At 42.3% G+C, this 13533-nt stretch overlaps 1 protein-coding gene across 1 annotated transcript in view; it reads left to right on the top strand.

Moving 5' to 3' along the window:
* Window positions 1–13533, top strand: part of EDC3 (enhancer of mRNA decapping 3) — a 51563-nt gene that overhangs the window by 8762 nt on the left and 29268 nt on the right. The window contains exons 2-4 of the mRNA XM_019504465.1: window positions 2497–2678; window positions 4190–4509; window positions 12190–12525. Coding sequence (XP_019360010.1) covers window positions 2515–2678; window positions 4190–4509; window positions 12190–12525 — 820 coding nt within the window. The 5' untranslated portion in view covers window positions 2497–2514. The remainder of the gene's footprint in view (window positions 1–2496; window positions 2679–4189; window positions 4510–12189; window positions 12526–13533) is intronic.

Raw genomic sequence — 13533 nt, 5'->3', positions numbered from 1 at the left:
GGGGTGTGTGGAGTGGCAAGAGCTGTGCCCCCTGGGCAACCTACTTGTGGCTTCGTTCCACACCCTGCCGTGCCTCAGCTGAGCAGCCTCAGCTCCAGTCCCGCCCTCACCATGGGGGGGGGGCCTGAATCTGCTCCCCCCCCATGCCCCTTCCCTTCCTCCATAGCAGACTTGCCGGCCTGATGCTGCTTTCCAAGCTGCCCAGCTGTGAATCAGAATTGGCTCTGTATGGGGCCATATGGCTCCTCAAAAATCGGTCATCGGTATCGGCCCAAAAAATCTCTATAGGTGGACCCCTAATATTTATCTATCTAAACTGTACAGTACAAGCACTACTTTATGACTTCCAATTTCTTAGGTAATTAATAAGGGAACATTTACAAATAAAAAGCAAGCAGTGACAAATAATCACTTTATTTTTGTGTTTTAGTACTGCTTGGCAGCCAGCACCCTCCCCGTTCAAATCAGCTTAATTTTGGGGTAGTCACTTTCACTACCTAGTCCTCAGTACTACAGTGTTTAGGGCTTAAAGGGGTGCTAGTTGACTTAAAAAAAAAAAAAAAGGCCAGCAGACTTTTCTGGTGTGGCATCATAAGAGACAGTGTGCCACACTTCCTGGACACTGTTTCTGGGAGGATGGCACTCTGTCACATAAAGTTAGGCCCCCAGACTCTTGCAAAGGGCAGTGGTAAGACTGCTACTACTTTTCTGTAAGTCATTTTTCATAAAGGTTCCTGTAAACTGTTGTTTCCACATCACAAACCTCATCAAGGTATTACCACTAACTCCCTGGCTGCTTTGGGCACAAGCTACAGTGCTCACCGAAAAACTGTGACTGAGAGTTAACACAGGACTCTGCCCCTTGGGTTTGCTGAGCAGACACAAATGGCCTACACAGCGTGCATTGTGCCTCCAGGAATGCTCCTTTTCTAGCGAAGCAACCTGCTTTCTTGCTTAAAATGCACACTTCAACGTTGGGTGGCTGACTTGTGAGGGAAAGGTGCATGTTATGTGGTAAACGGTGTTCCCTCTCTCCTCTGTCTTTGGATTTCATGAGTGCCTTTTCTCTTGTCTCTTCCTCAGCTTTTATTTATGCATATGGTTTGGTTTTTTCCTGCCTTGTGTGCAGTTCTTCCTCATTAAAGATGGCTGCAAACTCTTAAGTGTAGCTTCTAGATAACTCTACTCCTTCCACTTTGCTCATTCTCCTCTTCCTTGTTCTGGTATTTCTCAGGATTCCTTTGTTAAAAAAATATCATCCCAAACATTGTCCCCCCATAAACTGATTATCTAAATAATATAAAGACAAGTAAAAAGAGGCCAGGAGATTCAAAGCTTATTTGTTTGGTTGCTCTGTTTATCATAGTTTCAAGTAATTTAAACATGTTTGCTACGTGATCTCTGTCTCTGTCACGTGTTAGATGTGCCTTTTTGGCTAATGTCCAGTGTGATGGCACTTTACTGGCTAATAAAGTCCTGGCTAAGCTCTCTATCTTGCTTTACAGGAGCTACTTGTTGTAACAGTCTCTTCCATTTCCCTTTTCTCCGATAATCTTGTATCGGCTATAGTTACAGAGCCATTATAGTGCTAGGCAAACAGCTGTGCATGTGGTGGTCTTTTGTTAGAGAAAGTAGTAATTATGCATTCAGAGCAAAGCACAGTCACTTTGTAGTGTACAGTATTGGTTCAGAATTGTACTTATCCAAGACACTAGAACTGTGAGTTGAGAGAATTCTGTTGGATCAGACATAATGTATTTTTCCCCCCTGAATGTGTACCCTTTGAAACAAATGCTGTTGTTGGGATATTTTAACAAAAAAGATCATAACATTAATAGTAATACTTTTACTGTTGACATTTTGATCCCTCCCACTAAAATCATGGAATTGTGCTATTCCCTTTATTAGGATAAAGACTGTCCTATTTCTCTTTCCTTCCTGAAGGCTTTTGACAGGCACTAATGTACCCATCAGTAACTACTCAACTGTTGTAAAACCCAGTGACCTTTCTGTCCAACATTGCTACATAGATCTTTTAGAATAGGAAGCAAATACAAACTTGACTAAGACTTTGGGGAGAACATGTGTAGGCAGGAGCTAGAGTTTAACTAGAACACCCATGTTCAAGGGTGTTGCTACTGGAAGTATTTATGAGTCTTAAAACGGGTTACCAAAAGTTACTCGTTAGATTGCAGTGTAATGTAGCTGTGCGAGACTAGATATTATCCAGCATTCACATTTTTAACAGTAGTGTGCTAGCTGCTTCACATACAAACATATGGGCAAGGGTATTGTGCTAAGTTCAGTCTTAGAGTTTATACAGGTATTATCTCCACCTTGCTCAGAGAGAACAGCCAACAAAATAATGGACTAAGTCAGGAACAGGATCCTGGAATGGATTAAAGTAGAAGCTAATTAAGTTTGTCAGTCTCCTGATTTATTTATTTATTTATTTATTTTTGTTTCAGCCAGTGCTCTTTGTCTTCATTTTTACAGTGATCACGTGCCAGAAACATGGCTACAGACTGGCTTGGAAGCATTGTGTCAATTAACTGTGGAGAAAGCCTGGGAGTCTATCAAGGACGAGTGTCAGCTGTGGATCAGGTCAGCCAGACCATTTCCCTGACCCGGCCTTTCCATAATGGGGTCAAGTGCCTCGTGCCAGAGGTCACCTTCAGGTTAGTGTCCTTCTCCTCTGCTGCTTTCAAATCAGCTTTCCATTTGGCCAGAGTCAAGCTTTTTTGCTTCCAGCCTTGTTATAATTAATGATTACTGTGAATAATGAGTACCTCCTCTGTTTCTGCTAGCCTGTAGATGGAGTGCAAAAGAGCTCCTATTCTGACTTTGTGATTTCTGGGTTCTAGTGTAAATGCAAGTGCAGATCACAGTTGGAGCAGGCTTGTAGGAGCCATGAAAATGGGTGCTTTATCTATTATTCAGCTTGTGGTTACATCAGACTTAAGCTTTTTTGTCAATAGGAAGTTTAATATTTCCTTTTTAAAATTATGACAATGGAGCATTGGATTACTTTAAACTTGCTCAAAAATAAATCCATTCTATGGTTCCAACTCCATGTTTATCTTTTCGGTCTCTTATCTTCTGCTACTTCCCTTCCTCCATCTAGGTAGCTCTTGGGGTACGTCTTGCAGAATCTGTTTTCTTCAGCACAAGCCTTGTTCTTTATTTCTGAATTCAATCAGTACAGCTTGTGGAGGTATGCCAACAGCATCCCAAATGAACAAGTGAACTGCTATCTTGAAATAACTGCACAAGAACAACAGTATCTTCTGCACTCCAAATCATATTTATGTTTCTGAAGAATAAAAATAATTAGCTCCCACTTCCCGCCTCCTGTTATCTCTGTAAATTGCAGGATTAAATGATCATCTGATAATTTTGTACCCCAGTAGAATTAATTAGTTGATTGTGAATCTTTATTATTCTGCACAACCCTATAGTCAAAGACAGTGTCTTTTAACGACTCCTTCCAGTCATGCTAGTTAGCAACTTATACTTGCTCCTTGATTATATGTACCTGGGGTGAATTTCCAATCCTGCATTGGTGTTCTGGCGTTTAAAAGAGCTTGCATGTGCCATTCTTCTTGCATGTGTTTGAAATATGTGGGGTTTGCCCTCAATAAAAGCAGACTAAATAAGGTAGTAACATGAAACATAAGATTAAATATAGCATGGTTATCATTTCACAATCTGTTTGAATCAAGCTGATTTCTGCCAAGCCATCTGCTACTTATTGCAGTGAGTCAGAAGCATGATTTTTTGTTTTGGAATAACCATCCTGAATTTGTGCAGAGGTTTGGACTAGATGATCTTTCAGGTCCCTTCCAGCCCAATTGATTCTATTTAGGAACAGAACCAATGAGGTAAACTTTTGGAAGTTTTCTGTCTTAACTTTGTTTTCCCTTGCTCGTAAATAGGCATGGAACCAGCAAGATAATACCCGCTTCCCTTCTTTGAAGAACCAGAATTGTTTTTGTTGAAGTAACCTCAAAGTATGTGTTCTTGGAGTATGGAAGTTGATTTTAATGTTGTCTTTTTTCTGACGATAATGCAGAGATTAACATGCACATATATACATACACACTCTTCCTTGAAGAGCTTAATTTTTACAGAACTGGATGGCAGTACTAAATCCCATATCGTTATGGTCTCTCTCTCTTCCTATGTTCAGGGCAGGTGATATTACAGAGCTAAAGATTCTGGAGATTCCAGGTCCTGGAGAGATCAGGCAGTATGGGGATCTGCAGCAGACTGAACTGGGTATCCCTGGAGTTGGATGCCAAGTGAGTACCAATCAGAATGGCACTGGCAAAATGCTGAAGAAGCCCGCTGCTTCCAGCAGTGCCCCACAGAACATCCCAAGGAGAACAGACATGAAGAATCAGGATGTCGTCATCTCCCCACAACAGCAGCAGTGCTCCAAAAGCTACATGGACCGACATGTGGAATCCTTGAATCAGTCCAAAGGCTTCCGTCGGAGACATAACTCCTGTGAGTATATTGACCAGCCTGTAGCTTTCACTGCTCCTTAGCCTGGGCTGTCAGCCTGGTTCCAAGTTACTGCTGCATCATCCACCCCTTTTAAGCAGATAACTAACATGCCAATTATACTGGTGATGGAAATAATATTCTTTTTCCCTGCCAACACTTGGGAAAGTGATACGAGCTATGGTGTCTCTTAATATGTGGGAAGCGTGCATCTTAAACCTGCCTGCTACTTTTTCTTTAAATTTTGATGTGATTTAGTGGTGGCTTTTAGCTGTACTAAGAGGAGTGATGGATGACATCATTAGCACTCTTGATTCTTGCGAGTCTACTCAAAAGCCAGATGTATTCTTACATGTTTTGCTGAATAAGGGCTTGAATGGTACCTGTGGCTATTAATGTTTACACGTGGCAAGTAACAGCATAACTCTTCAGGCATCCTAGTTAGTTCAAATCCCATTGCTCAGCCAACTTTTATGATGTCATTGAGTGACCTACAGGCTTATTGACATGTGGCTTGTGGGCAGATAACTGCTTTAAAAGTGCACCTGTCCAGGGTGGCCTTCAAAATTGATAGTGGACTGGGTAAGAAGAGGCTGGAGGTGTAACTTTGAGTCGCATGCTTCAGTACAGGACCATTCTTGATGGAGTGGGAGCAGCAAGAACGTGAAATAACAAATGGAAGGCATGGAAAAGGTGTCTTGAGGTTACTGAGGAGATATGATGGTTGTTGGGTGCTCAGGGATTTGGGAGATGCATGGGTTAGGCTTGTGCAGGGGAATATAGATGGAATGGAGAGATCAAGGGAAGATGGAGTGTTGTACAGAATGGGCAGGAGTGCAAAGAGATCATGGAAGGCATAGTCACAACCCAGTGTGCAGGGGGACTGGGGTGGAGAGGCAATAAATTGTCCTTTTTTTTCCAAAATGTTACTTTTTTCCTCTCAACTTATCAAGGTGTAAATCCCCTATCCTTGCATTTCAGCTTGCAGGGGAAGTCCCCATTTGGACCTTGTGAGAGTAAAGGGAGTCAGGCTTTGTCCCACAGCTTTTATGTTCCATCCTGATTTAAAACAGACAGGAAATTCATAAACAGTATCTTTCCTTAATGAGGAGTTAAGGTTCCAAGTAGACTACAGTCGTGTCAAAATAATGACTTAAAAATTATACTCTACAACTTCATTACATCAAATATTTGAAAAATATGGGAACAAATTATTCCAGTCATGGCCTATAATCTGTCTGCGTGTCTCTGTCTTGCCTCGCTTGAGTTTTAAAGTTTTCACCCAACCTTAATTTGGCCTAGTAAAAGTCTACAAAAATAAATGCTAAGAGTCTAGAAATTCTTCTACTGTATTTTCCTTATGCAACTATAACTAAACTGCCCTCCTCCCCAGACATTAATTGTTGTCTCATATTTACTTTATTCCTTTCCACTCCACTCTGTAGGATTACACAAGTATGTAATCAACATATTTCATAGCACCGAGCACCCATTATTCTATTTTTGTTTATAAAAATATTCTACTAGCACTTTATGCTGCGTCAGTGTGCTGCATATTCTCATCACTTGATGTGCCCCAGGTTCTGTGTCGTCCCTCATTTTTATATGTTCCTTAAAGCATCAGTATGCACCCAGAATGTTTCCATTATAGAATGAAACAAGGAGTAAAGTTAAGTTTGAGTTGACAGATCAAAGAGCTTTCCTGCAGAAATATCTGGATATCACAGTTTTCTACAAAAAGTACTTTGTTTGATATCCTTTATTCATTTAACTTCTTGAAACTTTGCACTTTTAGAGAGGTAAAGGCTTGACTCTACTATATACAACCTTGCAGAGAGACAATAGGGCTGATGGGTAGGTAATCGGGTCTGTTCTCTCTCATTTCCATATACTGCTGTTAACAAGGATGTTGTCTCTGGAGACACAAATCCACAGTTTGAGAACTGAAACTAAACATTAATGCAGTACTTAGTCTAGACTCTAGAAGATCCCATTAAGTGCTGAGTGCATTGGGTAAAGTGGTTTTCTTTCATCTTTACTAATTTATAGGGGAGCCTTTGGGAACCCTGTGATTGGGCCTCTAGTATAGTCCATGGCCTGTTGTGACCTATTTATACAACTTTTCTAAAAAAGTTATATGAATATATTGTCTCCAAATGGTATATAATTCGAAGTTTTATAATCCCTATTCTGTGATGTTGTAGCTGAGCTTTAACATATCTTAAATTAAAACTGTATATAGGTTTACTTGTTTAAAAAAAAAAAAAAGCATCTTAAATATGATTAGACCAAAACAAATCTGATTTAAATAAAAAAAATCAGATTTTTTTTTTGTTGTTCTTTAAAAAAAAATATTGGTTTTCTTTTTTCTTTCTGTTTTTGTATTCGCCCTGGACACAGTCCTGGATCCTCTATATTCACTAATTGAATTCAATGTATGATGCCTTATATGATGTATTTTCTTGCAAATATGTCAAAACCCTGTGAACTGCTAACCTCCTGTGGAAATTGGGAACCAGGTTAAAGAACATTTGCCTCACTTTGCTGAGCTGCTCATGATGCTGGTTGCAGGAGACAGTTGAAAGAGGAATATGCTGAGACATTAGCAAGAACTTTCTTTAGGCTACATAACAGCTGGGCTTAAAGCAGCTGCCATTGCCCGTTCAGTGCCCTTTAGCGTGCTAAGTCAGGGCCAGGAGTTTCCCCCTTGATGGTGCTTGTGAGACAGAAATCAATAAACACCAAACAGCTCCGTAGGTTACACAACAGTGGCTTATGTGTGAAACTGGCACCGTGCTTGTTCATGCTAGGGCTGGCAGTAGAAGCTCCCAGAGGGATCTTGCAGGAAGGCAGCCAATTCTCTAGAGACTTTACACTTGCTTGGCTGTTATAAATGAGAGGTAAAAGTCTGGGAAATTTTGTTTATCTTTTTTCAAGGGAGGTGCTATTTTGTGTTATTCTATGTGGGGCGAGCTGCCAAGTTGACATGGTGCCATTATGCTGTTCTCTCTTAATAAGCTGAACACCCAGGCACAGAATACTTAGCTAGTCCTGACTTCCCTAGTGTACTGTGGTGGGAGGAGGGAAGTATGCCTCCCTTTGACACTGGTCTGCATCTAACCCCAATCAATAGTGACTGAGTTACTATTCTACACCATGCATTGCTGTACCTGTTCTGCAAGTGAATGCAAGTTGAGAGATTTCAACCCAGTTCCTCTCACCAACCTGTAAGTCATAGAATCATAGAAATTGAGTGCTGGAAGGGGCCTAGAAAGATCGAGACCACCCCCCTACCCTGGGCAGGAATACTGCTGAGATCAGATGATCCCAGCAAGGTGTCTGTCCAGTCTCCTCGTGAAGACTTCCAAGGTTGGGGACTGTACCACCTCCTTGGGAGGTCTGTTCCAGATTGTGGTCACCTTTACCATGAAGAAGTTTGTTCATTTGCTCAATCTCTCACACACTCCCCTCCTCCCACCACGGTACCCTAGCAAAGTCAGTACCAGCTAAGTCTCCTGGGCTTGGGTGTTCAGCTTGCGTGTGTGAATTGCAGGTCTGTGGCAGAAACCGGATTGAAATCTCAACTTGCATTCACTCGCAGAACAAGTACAGCAATGCATGGTATAGAATAGTAACTCATTTGCTATTGATTTGGGTTAGATGCAGACCAGTGTCAAAGAGACATCTAAGCTGTGACTTTCCTCTGCCTTCCTCTTTCCACTAGCTTGTTGCGTAGTACATCTTGCCTTAGGATCATAGCCATTTGGGGAGGGAAAAAATAAGAATAACTTTTTTTGGAGGTCCTGTAAGGACACAACTTTGACGTGTGGATGACCACAAATTATGCAAGTTATGTTTGTTGTGGTTGTAACACAGTCTTCACACTGGAGCCAGCTGTGGTGGTCAGCAGTATTTCAGAGCTGGCATTCACCAACATGGATTAAAGGGCTGGGCCTCCACAATCCCAATGTGTCTAGTTGTACTGGGGCATGATCTTGGCTCGTGTTCAATATGTCTGCAAAGGAGCCTTGGGGAGCTTTTCCAGCTATTGTTTTCCCAGCTTTCTAATGTCGCTTTCCATTCTGTCAGCATTTATACTTCATCCACTTCAGCTACCTTTTCAATCCCTTAGAACCACCATACAGAGCTGCTTCTATACCCATGCTTTGTATTTCAGGATAGGGGAAGAATAGAATGCAGTTGTTTTCAGAAGAGTCTGGAAACGAAGATAAAATGCTTGTTGGGTGATGGGAGCAGGCTGGGTTGGGGTTGCATCTTGTGTTCATGCACTAGGCTCTATGGTGTATGAAGTTCACGTGTCACATTTGCCTAGTTTTAGATCTTTGTAGCCTCATTGGGAAGCTGGATGCTTCCCTGTATTGTCCATGTGTTACAGGAACCTAAAGTGAATTTCCCTCAAACACAAAAACTATTGTCAAGAGGCTTGGCAATGAACACTCTAAGCTGTGGCTCCCTCTGCTTGCATGCCTTCCTTACTCCTCTTTTCTCAGGTTTTTTAGCTGTGTGTAAACCACATTGTTAATCTGTTCTCCCTCAAAGGTTTCTTTAATGCAAAGAATCTCTCTTCTTTCCCAGTTGCTGTACAGCTTGAAAAGGAGCCCAGCTTTTCTTCAGATCATCTTTTAAACGTGGAATAAATCAGACTTTGCATTTGAGTTCTGTTTTGTTTTCCAGTGAGAAACCTGCCAAAGATCACAAACCCACAGACACCAAACAGCAGTTGTCCAGCTGAGTTTGCTTGTGTGTCATAGCAAAACTGTCTTTATGCTGTAAACCTATTACCAGGGTGGAAAAAAGGGTGACTTGCCTCATGGCCATCTGTCTTGTTGGTAAGCAGTGGAGACTATTTTGGGTTTAACCAGTGGACTTCCAACTGGTTAAGTAACTTGAGCTACTTGTAAACTTTGCCATTCTATGTGGCTTCTGTTCACTGCTATCTTGGCTAAAATCAGCTCAGCATTCTTGGCTTCTCAGTGCAGTAGTTGGTAAGTGCAGAGAATTAGTACATGTGAGGAATCAACCTGAAATTTTTAGTACTTTCCCATGCTGCAAAGGAACCTGCAAGCTCTAAATAAAGTAGTGCTCACTGTGGTGTGCTAGCAAATGGAGCATCCAACCCCGAGTAAGCATGGGAATTGAGAGCTGGGACTTCCAGTGGCTTGACTCTGTCAGGCTGAGCGTGATGCATCCACCAGTCTCTGACCCCAGGTTACTAATGTGCCTGTCTCTAGATGGCGGCCGAGGAACTTTTGTCATGAGCTCAATCCAGATTCACTATGCATATGTAATGTCACAGGCTGTGTGTAGGGCTTTTGTGTTTAATGCTTTGAAGGAAGTGGACCAGATATGAAGGACTTGTAAGAAATTGACCCAACAAGGTATCTTTTTTTTAGGCAGGTGCTGCAGTTTGGCAGTTGTTTAAATGAGGAGGATGGGTGTAATAAGCAAATGAGGATCTAGGGCAGGACCTGAGTTTGTGTAATAACCTTGTGAAAATTAGGGCTAACCCCCTTCATAATGGTCACTCCTTACCTCAAAGGAAGCCACAGTATGTTACAAGCTGCACAATGTGGGGCTGTACAAACTACTCTGGCTCCATCAAAATGTGGACTCCCCTGTCTTGGAACGTAGCTACTTGGCAAGTGGTAAACTGTGCAGTGGTGTGAAAGAGAGAAAGCAGGCTGCTTGGAGAACTTCCCTGAACAGACTAGATCAAGTGTGCCCATCTTCCGAGCGGTTGGGGGCTGCAGGTGCAGCTCCCCTGCCTGGCCCTGATTGCATGCCATGTGTGCTTCATGGTTTGCCACACTGCACACTGGTGTGGAGGGCACTCCTCCCCCTGCTTTGAGCTGTGTTGGCATTCACCCCTCACCCCTTCACCATGTCATGCAGAATCTGTAAGTCCTATGGCTTCATGCTCCCTCAGCTCCAGGGGCAGGAGGTAGAGAGTGGAGGGGGGGCCTGGAAACTGGCAGCTGCTAGAGTGCTGGGGAGAGAAGCACCCAGGTTGTACCTTAACCCCTTGGTGGCTGCCAGTTGGACAGCCCTGGATTCGGTGATCTAGAAATAACACTTCCAAAATCATCAGCCGACTGAAACAAGCATGTTCCTCCCATTTTTAGTCAGTAGTATGCTGATATGGCTCCTCTCTACAAAGAAACAGCTTTTGTGTAGCTGAGTGGACCCCTGTTGCTTATTGGCACAGGTGATTTCAAGGCATGTCTTTAGCATCAAGGAATTTCCACATTTGTTATTGATGGATTAATTTATGCTCCTTTTAATAAAGATAAGTGGGTGGCTGTCAGAGGGTAGGAGGCTGGTATTTGGCACAATATTAAGGCAACAGCAGTGTCCTTGAGTGCATACAAAAGACACTCTTTTTCTCAAGGAGCTTAGAATAATGCAAGCTGCTCAGTAAATAAATATAAAGCAGGTGTTGGCAGCAGTTGAATGTAAATCTTTTCCCACTTCTTGAACCCTTAACTGTACCCCTTCAAATTAGTTTAATAATGCCGAAGGGGTGCAGTTAAGGGTTGTCATGGTTGCTTGCTGGAAGCGATGAAAGGTGCTTTGGTTTTTTTCTGGTTGAGGCAGGAGAAGGTCAAAGGGAAGGGGAGAAATAACTTAAAACATCATAGGAAGTTTTACACTTTAAGGGTGCCTATAGATGTGCTCTTTCACATTCTAATTGGAATGCTTTGGAGCAGACTTGATTAATTGAGTCTGCTCCATATTCTAATTAAAATGCTCCAGCATCTCCTCACTGTCATGTGTATTAAGCCCCCATGTGTTTCAGACTGTCCATGGGGGGGTGCTTTATTTAAACCTCATTGAATGAGCTTTAGATAAAGCATCGTGTGGCCATTTTGAAATGCTGCGGGGCTTAATACGTATGACGGTGAACTGTTTTAAAGTGTCTGGTGTCTGTTCAGAAACCTTGTTAAGACAGCCACCCCCACCCTGAGCACATGTATAGGCAGCCTAAATGTTTGCAATTGTGTTTGCCTCCTGGTAGCATATCTTGCAATTGAGAGGTGGCACGAAATGCTCTTCGTAGTTCTTGCAGCCTACTGCCATGTTGATTGTATTTCTGGCCCGTTTTAATGTTTCTGCTGGGTTCAGTTTAAATGTTAACAGTATGGGACACGAAACCTCAGATTAGAGCAAAGCTATGCGCACACATTTTCTGTATGCTTTGCAGCAGTGCTTCAAGGTAGGTACATTTAACTCTGAAGTGCTTTTGTAATGCAGTTGCTCTTTGGGGAAAATTCTTCATTGTAAACAGAAACAAGAGCTAGACTAGGGAGACCAGCCAGGAAGGCTTAAATGATCTATAAGCAGTAGCATTAGAAAAGTATGCATTATTTAAGTAAAGCCTGGCTTTTCCCTACAGTGATGTTAACTGGAGCCTCTGCCTCTTTTCCAGTGGGTACTTGCTTGTGCCAATGGTGAGATTTGTAAGATAAATCATAGAAAGGAAGGAGTAACCAGTCAGCCAGATTCAGATGCATCAAAAGTGTTTTGTGGGGAAAACTGCACAGTGTCTGCCTCTGTATGGGGCTAGAGCTAGTCACTCAGCATCACGGTCATCAAACATGGATAATGGCTGAACATCTTTATCACTTGTGACCTGGCTTTCAGCCTGTCTGCTTTCTTGTTTAGGGTCATCCAGTAGCCGTCATCCAAACCAGGTGACTCCCAAGAAGAGTGGCCTGAAGAACGGGCAGATGAAGAGCAAAGACGATGAGTGTTTTGGGGATGACATTGAAGAACTCCCTGACACCGACTTTGATTTTGAAGGGAATCTGGCACTTTTTGACAAGGCAGCCGTGTTTGAGGAAATCGACACATATGAAAGGAGAAGTGGCACTCGCTCTCGCGGCACCCCAAATGAGAAGCCAGCTCGCTACCGGCATGATGAGAATATCCTGGAATCAGAGCCCATTGTCTACAGACGGATCATCGTACCCCAAAACAATAGCAAAGAGTTCTGCACTGGTATGATGTTCCTCTTTAATGATGGGGACCCATTGCTTCTCCAAGAGATAAGTGGGAGGTGTTCCTGGTGTGGGGGAGGGGATAATCTATCAGCTTGGTATAATACAAATGTCGTCATTCATTTATGTAACATTGGTTCTATCATTTATCCAACCCTTTATCTTCTAAATGTCAGAGGTCAGAAGCAGTCTGATAACCAGGGGCAACTGATTAAGCAGGGAAAGGGGAGTTGAATCTTAACAGGGAAAAGTTGTGAACTGTCAGAATAAGTCCATGGGATTTAAGACCTTCAAATCATGCTGTTGCTTTCTGCAGTTGAGAGAGTCTGTGTGGACTTGGTCCCTTGGCTTCCAAGAGCAGGAATTCCTCAGGATTTCAATACATGCTAGTATGCTGGTAAATGTGCTGTGTTACAAGGCAGAAAAATTCTTGAGCTTTTGTGTGTTTTGCCTGCTTTGAATAGCAACTGTCAATGAAGCTGCTTATATACTCTCTTGTTTAAAAGGAGCACTTGAAATGTAGCTATTATAAAATGCTGAGCTGAGAACAGTTTCGAGTCCCATGTACTCTTCAGAGTGATCACATCCAAATATGGTGTTACGTTTTCTCTTCCCTGCCTCCATTACGTTTAATATACATTAAAAAAACCCCAGGAAACTGCATGCATGGTGCACAAAGATTGTACATTTGCAGACTTTTGGGAGCATTTTTTACCTCTTTTACAGTAATATAGGTGTTAGAAATGTTCATCTGAAAGTTTCACCCACTCAAGTTGCCAGCCTACCTTTAACTTGAAGCCTTCTGGTAAATACTGTGGGCAAATAGTAAGTCTATAAACAGTTGTTAACAGTGTATCTCCATACCATCTGCAGCTGTCTTGTAGTTTCTAGTCATGAGTAAAGTTTTATTAGCACTCAAGTTTTTATTAGTCCAAGCTTTCTTCAACATACAATTCCAATACAAAGCTGGTGCCTTTCCTAACATGCAGCAGTGTGTCAAACTGAGGTA

Source organism: Gavialis gangeticus, unplaced genomic scaffold, assembly GCF_001723915.1.
Source record: "Gavialis gangeticus isolate Ggan-Ray unplaced genomic scaffold, GavGan_comp1, whole genome shotgun sequence".
Classification (NCBI taxonomy): domain Eukaryota; kingdom Metazoa; phylum Chordata; order Crocodylia; family Gavialidae; genus Gavialis; species Gavialis gangeticus.
Note: the sequence above shows the minus strand (reverse complement) of the source record. Positions and strands in the feature narration are given on the sequence as shown.